Genomic DNA, 15,778 nt, shown 5'->3' with positions numbered 1-15,778 from the left:
TCGACGAACGCATCATCGAGCTTGAGCTCACTCTTCCCTTGTTACCGTCGAGCTGAGAAGGTCCTTCGATCGAGCGTTAATTGATGGTACGCGCGTTACGCTCCCCAATACCGATCACCGCCTAGCTGAGCGATAACTGGTGCTCGGGGTCCGCTCGCTTCCACCAGGAACAACCCAGCTCGGCAACCATAAATGATAGTAATTGTTTCGAATATTCATGCGGTTTCCGAGCTGCATGCGTGCCTTTGAGCGCCCGGCAGCGAATGGCCCTCGGTAGACGAATCCCACCGTGCGGAAGCAGATGATTGGTTGAATTATAAATGGGCCGCGAATTGGCCCGCGACCGTGGGTTGGTGGGTTTTTTTGTGTGTGTATGTGTGCTGTTGCGCCGATGCTGATGCTTCACGATGGTACGGCTCGCGGATCGATGACGCTCTGCGTGCGTGAACGATGACCACGGTGCGTTGTCCTCAAACAGACGTTGTTCTGCGTAACCGTGGTCCTCCCGTGGACAGACACCCGGGCGCTCCAAAACAAGCGCAGTCCGATCGCTTTCCGTTCGTTTGAGTTAAGTGCACACACACACACACACAAGGAGTTGCCCTCGAGGCCGTTCAAGGACCTTCCACCCCCGTTTCGAGGCGTTACGATATTCAATATCGTTCCCGCTGCGTGCTGCCGGACCAGCCCAACGGGTGGGACGTTACCCGGCACTTGAAATGGAAAATTGATGACTGATCTGCCGCAGCCCTCGGCGAGGGTCGGACCGGGCTCGCGCCATAAAGGGAAATCCATTTAGGGAGGCAAACTTTTCCCTTTGGCCCGTGCGTGGTTCGCATCCCGAGCAGTGGCCCCCGGTGGCCGGCCTGGGGCGGGGTAGGGGAGGGGGCAAAGGGCGCTCCGGTGGGGATAGGTCCGGCTGGTCGGAAGGTGCGCGCAAAAGGGAAATGCAAAAGCAGGCAATAACAGGGGGAGCTGGAAATTGAGAAAAAGTTTGCTCGGATGCGCGCCCCTTTCCGTGTGATAACGTGACGGATGCTGTCCTGCGGATACTCGGTCGGTCGGACGTCGGTATTGGTGAGGGTGGTGAGTCAAAAAAAAAAAGTTTTCGATTTCAGGACTCGGGGTCCTGTGGCGGGCAGGGCGAGCGCCCTCGTCCGAATCGGGAAAGTGACACCGGCCTCGGACCTCGACGGCAGTGAAAGTGTTCGCCCATGACGAGGTCCTTGAGGTGCGGGCGTCGAGCGGTCCTTAATGGCGGTTCCCGTGACTCGTGCGTGCGGTGTCGTCTGACGACTAGCAGGCCATGGTGTCGTGCTGCAATCGAAGCAGGCTATGTTTGGGAAAGATGGCGCGCGCGCGTGTGTGTGTGTGTGCAAAAATGGCGCAGATGGATTGGCTGGCGGTCGCGCAAATCGGACCAGTTTTCGACCGGTGGCCCTTCGCAGCGATCCAACAGGTCTTTGGGAGGTGTTAGTGGGGTGGAAAGGGGGTGGGGGGGGGGAATGGAAACAATCCCCCAAATGCGCATCCGTTCGGGCTCACGTACGACACGAGAGGGTCGAATCTAGCTTAATTAATATTCTTATCAGGGACCGGTCGAGTATGTTTTTCGAAAGGGATACCTTCCGACCGGTCGGTGTACGTGAAATTTCCGCTACCTGAGAGGCACTCAAACCAAAGGTAAGCGATGGTACCGCACATCATACGGCACCGCGTGGATGAACGAATCGTTAGCGATGGTGGCAGCGAAGTGGGGCTTCATCGCGACTAAATCGAGCGATTGAAAGTCACCAGGAACCATGCTCGTTGAATTTCTGGCACCTACTGATGAACGATAAATGGAGCTAAGTGCACGTTTTTGTTTGTTTGTTTCTCAGCGCAAAATGTTGGTGCTAGTTATCCCGACGGATATCCCACCGAGGCAGCCTCAAAAACAAGCTACAGCACCGAATGATCCGTCCCATTATGCAGCTCGTTCGCATTGTGCGTTTCAAAAACGGCGTTTCGATTGCATGGCGAATAGTGCTGCAGTACAAGAAAAAAAATGGTTTAATTCAAATGAATTCATTCTGTTTGAAGCTAGGCGCCATTTCGAATGCTCGTACAAACCCTTTGGAACCTGGGTTTGGTTGCTTTTCGTTTGAGTTACGAAAAATGAATCTACCATCCAGTGGTTGACGTAGGGGAAACGGTTCTCCAGCGATTCCCGCCACAGGTGGCTAGTGTGGATGAAAAGAGGCAAAGTATGCACAACAGTAATGAAAACGCTGGCAGAGATGAAGAAAAAAATTAAGCAACGCAGCGCCAAGAGTGCTACATGCGCACTCATTTTAATTATCGTTCAAAGGCTCGTAAAAGAGAAGTTCGCTCATGGAGCAGCCTGTTGGCTTGAGTGTGGTATTATGGTATATCTTTTCATATGCTCTTGTAGTTTGTGCTGACTATTTTTTATCATTTTTAGAGTAAAATCATATAACTACTCAACACCATAGAAATTGAATGTACATTTTTGTAACTATTGGCATGGTCAGTCATAAGTTGTTTAGAATTGTGGCGAACTGGTTTTCAATCAACTTATGACTATTTTTTTTACCCTAGTTTCGTGACAGATAAATAAATTTTACTATTTGTTTAAATAAATAAAATATTACAATATTAATTTATCAAACGTATCTTCTTCTTCTAGTAGGTCGAAAAGAATATTGCCTCGTAAAATGTATGAATACGAAGTTCGCTACACTGCGTTTAAATGAAAAATCTCTCTTTTTTGAACTTTTCATCCATAAAGTTATCTCGCCGTTTCTCTACTTTCAACAATTAGTATGTTAGCTCTGTACCACAACGAGGCTGACATCGACTGGAAAACGGGTAGTTAAAACGAGACGATTTTATGGGCACTGGAAGGCTAGAATTAGGATTTTATAGGCTGATCAAACGTATCAATAGCTTTGTATACTATGTTAAAATGCTAGTATGTCTACTAGACCAAAATGCTACTGCACTTAAAAAATACTGTAGATAACTCAATACGAATGTCCTTCGTTTCAACCTGCGATGCACTTTGGGTTCGAATCCTTTGGCGTGAGTTATTCGGTACGTTTGGCCATGAAGTGCCCTCTAGCGGGTTTATGGCGAAACTGGTATGAAATATTTCACTATGATATCTCGTTTCAAAAGGTTCGAGTTCCAACGTTTGGCTCGTTTGTTTCATATTGATTATCAAAGTATAATTTGGCTAAAATGAATTAGTTTATATCATCAAAGATCGTATTTGCGCACTTATACAAGTATTTCCCTTTCGGATGTGCCGATTACTCATTAGAATACAGTTATCTAAAAGGAAGCACGCTTAGTATGGTGTTAAGTTTTATGTTCAATTTTGATATGATTTGAGTGAATGGATCTTGAAATCGTTTCGTATCACCCGAAATGGTTTTTCTTTACTTTGTCAGTACATGAAGCAAAGCCTAGGTAAAAATGTTTATTCAATATTTAATAAAAAAAAAACGAAAACCGCTGATTTTTTGCCACACTTCTCTTCAGCTACAGTCGAATTCCGTCGAATAGTGCTGTAAGTATCCAAGTAATTGTGCATGTTGATTCACCGCCGTTTGGGTTGGAAAGCTTTATTTTTGAATGTCCTTATTTTGATTTACCGTTTGTGTTCAATAATCTGACAAAAAAGGCATTGATAAGACACCAATTACGCTGTCGTACAGGATTCAGACGTCAACTGATATAGAACAGTATTGATTCAGGCAGTGGTTGCGTACTTACCATGATGTGCTGATGATGAATTCAGCCACACCAATTCCGATGCAATGGAAAATGCAGGGAAAAGGGGACACACAGCAGAAAAAGAACTCCCGTTCGCTGACCAAAGGTTAGATTTTTGCTTCAACATATCGTAAATAGCTTTCAGGTAACTATTTGCAATAAGAGAATGTTGAACGATGTGGATCAATCTCGTATTGCTAAAATACAGAATTCAGCCATTTTTTGAACGAAACAGTGTATTCCGTCTCATTCCTGAGAATCGACGGGGCAGTGCATTCGGATGCTTCGATTTTTCACAGCATGATTTCTATCGTCTTTTTTTCTTATGCAATATATATATATTCATATATACATATATAGATATAAAATCACATTTAAGGTTGTGCACAGTTCCAACAACGCTAACCGCTCGAAATTGTCTTACAAAATACTGTCATTTTCTGTTCTGGCTTACTCTAAATCTCCGCCACCGGAGGGTGCATCGGAACAGCTACGGACTACAACATACATCATTACAATAACGTGGCAGCGCGGCACCGCTGCCATCGGTAGGATTAACGAACAGTTCCCCATTGCGCGCTGGGAAGCAGGCGATCGTGCGCGTGCTTTTTGTACGAGATTACGCTACGCTAGGAGGAACCGCATGAGTAGAGACTCGGCCGGCAGCGTGAGATCGAAAAACGGAACGCTTACAGCATCACCTAACCATGGTGGCTTCAGCAGTCGTCGTCCGTGATTTCGTAGCTACCCCGGAAGTCGTTCAATGGCGTCGCCTGCGTCGTCGACGGCGTCAGCAGTGACGATCCTTGCAGCGAGATGGCCAACGGTAGAGCCGACGGTGTGCAGAGGCTGATCGCACCACGGCTATCCGTCACCGAGCGGTACCTTGGAGGTCGTCCCGAGCTGTGGAAATGAATCGAAGCATTAGAACCCGTGCAAAGGGTGAGCTTTTTTCTGGTGCGTACCGTTCGCAACGGCAGCGCAACAACCGGATGAACGCCGCTCGGAACGTTTTGTTGAAGATCGTGTAGATGATGGGGTTGATCGTGGACGACACGTAACCCAGCCAGAGGCAGATGCTGACGATCCGTTCCGGCACTTTTGCCTCGGGACACGCGGCAAAGATGATGTTCAGCACGAAGAAGGGCGCCCAGCAGAAGACGAACGTGAAAAACACCAGCCCCAGGACCTGCCAATGGAGTAAAGAGAGAGTTAGAGAGAGAGAGACAGAGAGAGAGAGAGAGAGAGAGAGAGAGAGAAATATTAACGAGGGATTCTTCGGAAAGGAGGGCTTGCTTTCCACACGAGACACTGTCACACGCACAGGCCGGACGGTTTTCTTTTAAATTACAACCGAGCGCACGTAGCTAGCGTGGATCCACTCTCCAGCGTTTACCATCCGATGGGTCCTTTTGAAGGTAAAAAGGAGCCTGCTCAAAGCATGTCACCGTTAACTGTGCATGTGCCACCAGGGAGGGTGGGTGGGAGTGATGAAACTTTTTAAATTACTTTCTAATTTCCCGCCCCAGGGCCATCAGCACAGGCCGCTCCGGGAGCTCGCGGCCAAACGCGAGGCGAAAAGTTTTCCCTTTTGCCGACAGCGCCAGAGCCTGTTGCTTCCGTGGACATAAAACCGAACACCGACCTACGTGAAACTATGCCACTGGCCGTGTACGCAAAAGCCAGGATGTGGGAGTACAATTGGAACGGGGTTTCTTTTTTTTTTATCTTCATCTTTCGGTGCGTGTGTCCGTGGTCGCTCGAGCTGCAGCTTGTAGAATGCAAAATATTGTGCGCAATGCAGCAAACCGTTCCCGGCAGCTGGTGGGAATAGTTTGTTCCCGGCACGGTCAGAAAGTAGCGGCAGCTTCTTCTCGTTCGAAACTGCGACAACACCAGTTTTGGCTGTTCGTTTTAAGCAAAAGCTGAGCGTGGCTTCATGCGCCGTGAAATTCCCGTTGAAGCGCGCTAATTTGGTGAGTCTTCGGTCGGTTCGGTGGGTTCGTAATCAGGAAGCTAACCTCAGGGGGCAACGATGGGCTTCGGGCTACCAGCGTCATTGGTCGCAAAACTTTCCGGTCAGCCTTTGGTGCGGCTAATCCGTGCTGAAAGCGTAAACCAGACGCCACCAAACGTTACTGCTGCATCTGCAACATGTCCCCCGAAGGATGCTCCTTGCGATTGGTACGGTTTTCGGTGGCAATTTTCGGCATACCCGAAGCCATCCGCATGCTAAAGCGCCACCGGAGGCTAGCCTTTCGGCTCTCTCGTTTTATTCGTCTTTTTTAAGATCCCGATTACGGGTCACATCTGGCCGGATGGGGCCAAACAGCACGTCGGAACATCCTGCAAGCAAAAACGAACCTACCTTTGTGGCCTTCTGCTCGGTGGCGACCGCATTCGCCGACAGATTGGTGCGCTTCTTGCTGCCGAGAAACTTCAGGTTGAAGTTGATCGCCGGCGTCGGCACGCTGTTCAGGTGGATCCGGAAGGAGCAGAACTTTTGCCGGCGCGTTTCCCGCTCGATGCTGTCCGGTGTCTGCGTGCCCTGGTCGCAGACGGTGCGTGATCGTTTGCCGCCGCCCAGCGTCCGACTGCCACCGTTCGTGTAACCGAGGTGCGGGTGCGATATGCTGCCCTTGATTGAGCTCATTCTGCCCAACCGGAACCGGTCGCCATTTGGAGAAGTGCGAAAAGGAAAGCGAAACGTTAATTGAGTGAGCGAAAATGAAGTTTTGTCGAATTATGAACAAGGGCGCGACCGTGACTTCTTTGGGAGGTCCGTTAGTTCTCGAAATCCGCACCGGATGCTGGCCTACCGAGGTGCTTTTAAGCGCCACAACCCTGGGAATGGGCGCCATCTGGAAGCGAGACATTTGGCCATGCTTTTGGGGTTTGGCTGGTGAAAAGCGCAAACCCAAACACCACCGAGGGCCAGTAGTACGCTCCGGACGATGCAGCGTTCAATCAAGCAGATGAGCTGATACGCTCGGAAACGAAAGCATGTTGGAGGCGCAAGGATGCACCATAAAACCGGCGACCGGCTGGCGGCTCTCGAAGGGCTCGAAGGCTAGATTCACCGTGAGCCGACTGGCGCCACGTGACGCCGTGCCATGTGCGCACTTTCCCGCAAAACGGGCACGCCGTGATGGAGGCGCCCGGTGGTTCCAGAACGTCGTGGATCAGCTGAACGATGAACGTCGTAGCTTTATTTTACATTCGAGTGCGTTTGCGTCCTTTCATTCAACCGCCCGAAATGGTCGCGAAATGGATTCCCGTCTGCGTCCCGTGGGTTGTGTTGCCGCAAATATTCCATCCCGGGCACGGAGTTTTTAGAGGGGTTTTCTATTTCCCCAAAGCGTACGATGAAACACGTCTCCACCGTGTTCCGTGGGTGGCGTTGGCCGGGTTGTTTCCATCGATCAACGAATGCAAGCCATTGTGGGTGAACTTTCTCGGACGATTTTTTACCATCACACCATCGCCGGAATCTTCTCGCGCACATCTGCAATCGTTCTACATAATGGATGTCGGATGGATGTGCACGAATGCAACCAAAATTGAGGTTTTCGTCCTTTTTGTCTACGTGGAGTGCTAATTTGAAACCCGGATTCACGGATACACACGCACAGCAACCATGGTATGGTAGAGCGTGGGTGTAAATTAAATACCCCCCGTACCCGGTTCCCGGAAAATGCCCCAACAGCCATCGTAGGGAGAGGGCTTGTGGTAAATATTCGCGCGAACCGAAACAAATAAACACCCGGGCTGCTTTTTTATTGTTTTGCGATCCGGAGCAATGGTAATAAAAACACAAAAAAGAAACACCCACACACCCAGAACCCACAAAAGAACATCAATTAGCGACAATCGGTACAGTCCTTCCTGGGGGACGCAATTTCCCGGAAGCAATTATAAATGAAATTATAAATCAACACCGAACTGATTGATCCCTCCCGTGTAAGGGATGGGCCACCTCGGTCGAAAGGTCCTCAGCCCGTGCAGGTGTTCGAAAGGGTGTGATGACACGGAAAATGGCACACGTTAATGGAGGCGCCCAGTAGTTGTCGTGCGTACGTACCTGTCCATTTTGCCGGCACCTGGCGTGTTGCCATGCCAACGCCAGGGCAAAGAAGGATGCGTCCCAGTCACCGACGGCAGCGAAGATGGTGGCGATGAGTCGTGTTGCGCGAACGCCGACTGCTTGCTGCTACCGGTGTTCCCGGTGACGGTGAACTTCTTCATCTCGACCGCTTTGTTCGACGTCGAGGAACCGTCACTTTGCGAGTTGTTCGAGTGCTTCGAGGACGCCAACCGGCCACCGAGTCTGTGAAGAAGCGAACCGAGTCATGTGGAGAGCATGGAAGGTATGTGAGCGAATCGCGGGGCGAATTTTGGCTGGTAGGATTTGGGCCACGTACCTTCGGAACAGCTCACCCTCCGGGTGTTGCTCGAGAAAGCGAGCCTTTTTGCGCAACAGCTGCACGGTGAGCGCGTACGTGACGACCATCATCACCATCGGGATGTAGAAGGCGACCAGCGAGCCAAACACAAAGAACGCCCGGTTGTTGATCACACACTCGTTCGGACCGGGCATGATGTTGTTCTGGTTGATCATGCCTGTCATGGAAGGAAGAGTGAAAGAGAGAGAGAGAAAGTCACTGCAAGCCCGCGTACTCGATCATCTTAATCAGCCACACCGACTCACCTAGCACGGTGATGGAGCTCGAAACGAGCATCGCTAGGAGCCACACGAGCGCGATCTTGATGCTGGTCAGCCGCTTGGTCGAGTGATGACGCGTTCCAAGCGGATTCCGGATGCCCAGGTACCGTCCGAGGCTGATGAAGCACATGTGCAGGATGCTAGCCGAGCAAGCCAACACATCACACGTGACGTAGATGTTGCACCACGTGACACCGAACGGCCAGTATCCTGCGCACGATGCACGATGAAAAGCATTAGCGATCAGTGAAATACCGCGGTATACCTGCGAAAGCCCAACCCACGCTGCATCTATTTGGTGTCTTCCTTTTTTTTTTATTTTGCCACTTTTTTTTTGAATGGAACGATACCGTGGGCTCCGAAAGCGCACTTGAATTGCACCATGTATCGATCGAGTGGCTTCGAATGAACGCTATTGAATCGGGAAATGTCCGCGACTCGCGCTTTGAAAAGCGGTGCCATAGAAAGCTGGTGAATGGATCGTTGCATTTTACACGTGAAGCAACATTTCAATCGCGAAAATGTGCGCCGTTCCTTCGAATAACGCATCAAACCGTCATGTCAAGATATCTGCATACGGCTGTCATTGGAACGAGTAATCGAACATGCTTCGAACAGCGAATCGAATGAAAAACTTCACCATGTGTGCCTGTTATTCGGCAACCTGTTGGCTGTTGGGTTGTGCAAACGTCTTCAGCGCGCGAACAATTTTCAAAGGCTCACTTGGGCTGCAACACTCGTTGATGTGCAGCATAAATGGCAGCAGCTGGTTATCTCAATGGGTAATAGCAGTTCCCAGAACCGACAGATTGGTAGCAAACCGGAGCCATCCATTGCGCCCGCGGTGTATGGTTTGTCGTGGATGTGATTGAAATGGTTGTAATTATTTCGATTGAATGGTGCGTTTTCAAATGGGGACGCGAATCGCTTTGGCAAATTGCTTTCCAGGCGCGCTAGGGTTCGCTTTGTTTGATGCTGTTTCATTTGTACCAGCATGGCGCATCCTTCCTTCTCATCCTTTACTGCCACCGTAACACGACGTTCACTGTGAAACCCCTTTTTTCCCGCCACCATAGCCAAGCTCGAGTTGTACAGCCTTGCTATGCACGTAAATGTACGCTTTCGATAAAGTCCCTAGTTGATGGTTGTGATATGTGTACATTTTTGCCCTTTTTTGACAATACGATACTACTTTCTCGTCTAATTTACCTCTCTCTCTCTTTCTTTCTATCTTTTGAGCTTTGAAACCCATCGTACTCCATAAACAAGCGGAAGAGCTTGAAAGGATAAGAGCTGTTGGTGTTTTAACAGTACCGCACGCTCGATATCATCAAGCATTGTTGAAACGTTCACAAACCATTCATTTCCCGACACACTCCCTTATCAACCCCGTGCTAGGTACCTTCCCAAGCGGTTTAACGTGTTGATTCCCGGCACATGGGCCAGCATTAACGGCACGCAATAAATCACGCATCGCAAACTGTCGAAGCTGTCGGGGAAATGCATTGGAAAAACGATGAAAACCCCTCGCAAACAGCAAACGTCGACACAGCAGGTCGCTGAGGTAGCGTTTCCGGTGTAATTTATGGGCGAGATCAAAAACAATGCTCCCTCGGCCGTAATGTGAAATATGATGTTTTTGGAATACAATTTACGGTGACGACGAGTGGTAGCTTTGGGGGAAAGAAAACAAAAAAGAAAAAACAAAAAACACAAAATGCCACACCGACCGTCGTTATCACGCAGTCAGCTGTTCGCGTGGGGTCGTCGGTGAAGCGACTAAAACTCCACACCAGAAACCGGAAGCGTGCCAGAAACATAACGCTCCGTTCGTCGTCGGTGCACACTCGAACTCCTCGGTCGGGTTTTTGGCAGCCGTACTTTTATATTACAGATTACCGCCATTTGTACGCACTGACCCGCCATCGCCGGTAATGAATCTCACGATCACGTGTGTGCGATGCGAGATTCCGGGCCCGGGTTTTCCACAGGTACGCGCGCACACACACACCGCTCGGCCACGGTTGCCAGTTGATTAATGGAGCTCATAATCCGCCCCGATGGCATTGCTTTGCTCCTGCTCTCCCAAAAAAATGAAAAGGCCCCCCGAAAACTCGCCATCTCATGCACGCTCATTTCCGCGACTCGGTCTCGGTGTCTGGCGCAAGATATTTGTGTGTTTGCGCGAGCGCTCCAAAGTTCCGTTCCCGTGCGCATGGTAAAAGGGTAAATTGTAGCCAGTAAATTGTACCACCGGTTTCGTGGTGTGACTTGTGCCGCTATTACTTTGCGAGTTTGTCCGCGACCGTACGCGTCCTGGAAGCACATATTTGCTCGGGCTTATTTCGAGCTCCGCACGGTTGAGGGTCGCTTAGGGCATTAAAAAAAAAAAAACAGAGCAAAACACGGCGAGGTGTTTGCCACTTGAGGTGGTGCCAGAGCAGAGCGCAGATGATTTGCCCGCACGGCCCGTCAGGCGCATTCATCACTCGGTTACAACCGGTGCCAGATTTGTTTCGACACGCCGCGCATCGTGAGAAGGAGAAGAAGGAGATGGCTTACTCCCCGACTGGAGTGAAATGAATTCTTTCAAAGAACTCCACTCCCCCCCCCCACCTTCCCCCTACCCTCCTTCCCCTCTGCCCGTGCGCATGGTTGCAACAGTGTGTCGGAACCGAGAGCGGCTAGTGGATGCCACGGTTGCCACAAAACGTGATATAAATAATGGCGCATAGAAGCTGGCCGCCATAAATCTTTCACTCGCAGCCGGAACGGAACCAGCAACCGCCATTACCACCCACGTGCCTACGCGGGGATGCTGTAAAGGGCAAGCTCCCACACCGCACAACCACCATCAAACGGAAGCTTTCGTGTTTCCTTGCTGCCGATGCGGCACCAGGCGCCTCCATCGGCACCAGGCGCCTCCATCGGAACCGGGGCATTTCGGTTCGTTCCTGGCGGGCGTAAGATTGGCGTTCGTTTCCTGCTCGCCAAGCCCACGGATTTACAATTCAATTCGTCGGTGTGCTTTCCTACCCGTTCGTTAAAGAGTTTCCGCACTCGACGCTGCGCTACGGGGCATCCTTTTTTCTTCTCCTTTTGTTTTTTTTTTTTCTCTCTCGCCAGGTCCGCTTGAACACGTACACCACACGCGCATTCGCGCGTTGTGGAGCCTCCGGTTTGCAACCGAATCCGGTTCAGTTATTGTATCAACATTTTCCATGCGTTCCTGGATCCTGTCTGATGTGGCTTTTTTCGGTGGTAGGGGTAGTTTTGGTTTGTTTTTTGCTCCACCCCAAATCTCTCCGGACTGCCAAGCCCGGTCTCGTCGCCACAGCTAGGCGGGTTTTTTGGGCCAAAATGTAACCGGTTTGGTGCCACGGCACACACACAAAAAATCGCTGAAACCCTGGAATGGGGAGAAAGAAATGGAATTTCGCTCCATGCAGCGGAATGCGCCCGACCGGGTGGTAGGAGCAAAACAAAAACGGAAGCGTGGGAAATTCGGCTAGTTTTTTGAAGAAAGCCGTTCGGGCTTTTGTACACACTTTTCTTTTTTTTTTTTTGCTGTTGTTCGCACAAGTTCCTCGTTCCTCGACCGTCAGCCACGCCAACCGGCGTCACAGTTTGCACACTGTCGCTCCAGAATCGGGGGCCATCGTACTGACCGCCGCCTGACTCGGGTGAACTTAGACGATATACGATTGATCGATATTCGCCCATGAAGGCGGGCCGGTGAATGCGGTGATGGGTTTTTCAACCGAGCGAAGCGAAGCGCTCTCTCGTTCCATGGGGGGGGGGGGGGGTGGCTGGAAAATGGGCCCGCTGGGGGCAACAAAAACGCAATGATTTAGTGGCGAGTCCAATTCCGACGCGAATTACGCACCACGCGCACATCAAAAGCACGCCACCATTAATGATGATTTGTATCTGTCGGGTGGATTGTACGCGTGGCGTGGTTTGGGCCGTTTTGATACATTTATTTATTTGTTGGTTCCCTTTCTGTGGTTCCACGCGTTTTCGTATTATTCGCAGGCTCGTCACCAACAACGGGCTGCCATTTGTGGGGTGAGTCTGTGAGATTGTACGCTCGTTGGTGGTGTTTAAATTATTGATTAAACTTTCGCTGTGTGCTTAAAAACCCGCTGTGTGGGATGCTTTTGTGACCGCGATGGAAAAACGTGTAGCGTCGAGAACGCATCTAGCCGTTCATAGGGCGACCCGTTTTTGGATGCCCGAGAGGTTTGCTGGTTTGGTCAGCAGATCTACGGTGATGAATTTTCTCCCGCCAAAAACGCACCATTTCCCATTGTGGCATTGGGGGTGTTTGGGGTGAATTCATACTGCATTAGGGGCCACGAACCACGTGGCTATTAGGTGGTGCTTGTTTTGGATGCAGAGTGTACGCAAAACATTAAGGGAACACTGCGTTTGAAAGGGTCGTTTTCGAGTGCTTAAAAATTTATGTTTCACCTATTCCTTTCACGCGTTCATTCAATGATAAATGGGGTAGATTTGTTTTTCACCAAGTAGACTCGACGGGCATTTAGCAGGACAAAGTGCAACAACCAAAACCGAGATTGCAACAGACTCGTGGTAGTTTCTTAAATAGCAGAGCTGAACTAAGAAAAAAAATATATTATCGATCTGTAAGTAATTTAGCCTGCGCAATACAAGACTTCAAAGTTTAAATGTTGTCAAAATAAAGCACCAAACACCAACAAAGAAAACTAAAATTTTGAAACTACTGGAGTTTGAGTAATGATGGACCGATTTGGAAAAAAATGATAGCATTTTACAAAAAAACAATAGTTAAAAATTCACCCATTTTAATGCAACGATAAGTTACAAATCCGCGAAATCTGTTGAAACGGATATTTTTGTCACATTATCAGCGAAAAATCATTCAAATATTGCATTTGACATAGTGAAAAATAAAGGAGGTCTTAAAGTTCCATCTTTCACAAACATTTCTGTGGCTATTCTGCTCCAAGTTTATGGAAGATTTGAGTGCGACCACCTGCGACGACGAAAATGTTTCCAACTTGAAACAATCCGATGAAATGTCAATAACTGGGCGACTCCATTTGTGGTTCACCGAGAGATGCAGTGTTGCTGTCCAGACAGTTACTGATGGAAATGACGTTACTAATTGTTTCGCATTTTTTTCCATTCTTACACTTTAGTTACCCGACGTTCAGCAGTTTGCAAACAAAACTGATCATGCGAGCTAACATCAACGATATCACTTCGGTGTGATAAAACCTATCTGACTGCTTACTAAACCTGCCCGTCCATCATGATTTTAAATAACAGATGCACTAGGCGTCAAAGATTCATCAAGGCGTTCATAAAAATCGATCCCCCAAAACACACCCAATGCTTTTTTTTTCTGCCCACCCTACTTACCCAGAAACCCGGGAATGGCTCCAAGCGGCATCACAAACAAGCTCACGAGCAGATCGGCGATAGCCAGCGACAGCAGGAAGTAGTTGGTGACATTCTGTAGCTTCCGATCGAGCGCCACCGCCAGGCAGACGAGAATGTTGCCCAACCCACCGGCAAAGATGAACAGGATCACAAACAGGAAGCTCCACTCGTACCGGATCTCAAGCTCACCAGGGGCACTCGTCTGCAGTTCATCCGCGAGCTGCGTCTGATTCCATCCAGTAGCCAGAGCAGAGGCCATCGAGTGATCGACACCGTTCAACCACGAGTGACTACCGAGTGCATTCTGCAGCTCGACGCTCACCCAGCACTGGATCGGCTCGAGCAGTGACGCACCAACCAGCTCGAACGCGTCATTCTCGAAGAACGAACCCTGGATCGTGGTCGCGCTATCACACACGAGCCGTTGCGACTCCACCGTAGTCACCGGTCGCACTGAAGGTGTTGGTTGGCGAGTAACCGGCCGTTGCAGTAACCGATCGGTGTCACTGGCCAACAGCGGTATCTCGGAGGTGTTCCAACAACCACCAGTCACCTGCAGCAGTAACCGTGGCAACTGCACGATCAACTCCGACACCGGTTGAAGGACTTGCCGTGCGACCAGCGTAACGTTGTGAGTAGCGATCACCTCGCAGGACTTCTGCCAGCTTGCCAGCGAGACAGCCGGTTCCGGGGCACACTCGTACCACGCATCCTTCCACGGTACGGGCACGACATCCTGTTGATCCGCGGAACCGGCCACAAGCGCATGGAGACCACACTTGAACGTCTGGTAGCACTCGGTCGCAGCCCGATACAGACTAGCCGAGGTTGTGGCATTTGTCGGGCGTAAATCCACCGTCGGTGCGTCGCTGGATTCGAGCTGGTCCGTGCTCGATCGACCAGTGCCATCATCGAATCGACAGAGCACCTCGGGACCCCAGAGAAGCGAGCTGGAACTGTTGCTGTAGCTGGCACAGGACACGATGAACCGCCACGACGGCCAATGGTCGCACCACCAGCTGGCCGTTTCCACCGCGTCCATGGTGTCGCGGTCCGGACTAAACCCAGCGAGTACGCTGTTGGGGGCTGCCAAACACTGCTGCAACACGATGCCGCTGGAACCGACGAACCATCCTGCCGATGGTTGGGTGACCGGCGCTTAAACCGGCAACCAGGTGTTCATCTGTGAAACGAAACGAACCGTCAATGTGACTGCTGTATCTGAGAGAGCCAGGGGTTACGTGCATGTGGCGTTATCAAAATTCAAGCCTCAGCTTGATGAACGAGCCCTAAGTACACAGCGCTTGATTGGTTGCGAGGTTGTTACTGCGTATGCAAATGATTCATTTAGCCGGTTTGCTTGTCGTCCTGCAGGGAGACGTTTGCACGCGTGGCCGAAATAAATGTTCCGGATGTTGCATGCTCGAGTATTTAATTACCGACAAAACCGAACTCACCCAGCGCACGGCACAAAAAGGCGTAAAACACGCTTTGCTCGTAGAATGACACGATTTTTGGCAACGTACGTAATCGTAGGCATCGTAGCCTACCAAGACCAAGCAAGGACACCCGCGGTGACAAGGAAAGCGTGTGCAAATACACTCGCATTACACACGTGCAACCCATGGTTTTGAACGTGAGTTTCAGTGCATCGTAACGGGCGCATACTTTGACTGCTGCACACACAAGTTTGTGGGTTGTGAATGCGATAGAGAACGGCTGAAAGCTGAATGCAGCCACAGTACGTTTGCTCGTTGGATTGGGCTTTTTACAGCCAAATGAACCTGGCAAACAACGAATGCTGCTCCAGTGAAGGCTCGCCCGATGTAATTCATTGGATAAATA

At 50.1% G+C, this 15,778-nt stretch overlaps 1 protein-coding gene across 1 annotated transcript; it reads right to left on the bottom strand.

Moving 5' to 3' along the window:
- Positions 1-4,127: 4,127 nt before the first annotated feature.
- LOC128721972 (D(2)-like dopamine receptor) lies at positions 4,128-14,975 on the bottom strand. The gene is made up of 7 exons (XM_053815783.1): positions 13,913-14,975; positions 8,489-8,713; positions 8,202-8,400; positions 7,862-8,107; positions 6,149-6,434; positions 4,746-4,969; positions 4,128-4,683 (listed from the first exon to the last, which is right to left on the bottom strand). The coding sequence occupies exons 1-7, from the start codon at positions 14,973-14,975 to the stop codon at positions 4,497-4,499; spliced, it is 2,430 nt and encodes an 809-aa protein (XP_053671758.1). The 3' UTR covers positions 4,128-4,496.
- Between the last annotated feature and the right edge of the window lie 803 nt (positions 14,976-15,778).

This window comes from Anopheles nili, chromosome 2 (assembly GCF_943737925.1).
Source record: "Anopheles nili chromosome 2, idAnoNiliSN_F5_01, whole genome shotgun sequence".
NCBI classification, from domain to species: domain Eukaryota; kingdom Metazoa; phylum Arthropoda; class Insecta; order Diptera; family Culicidae; genus Anopheles; species Anopheles nili.
This window is presented reverse-complemented; position numbering and strand designations above follow the sequence as displayed.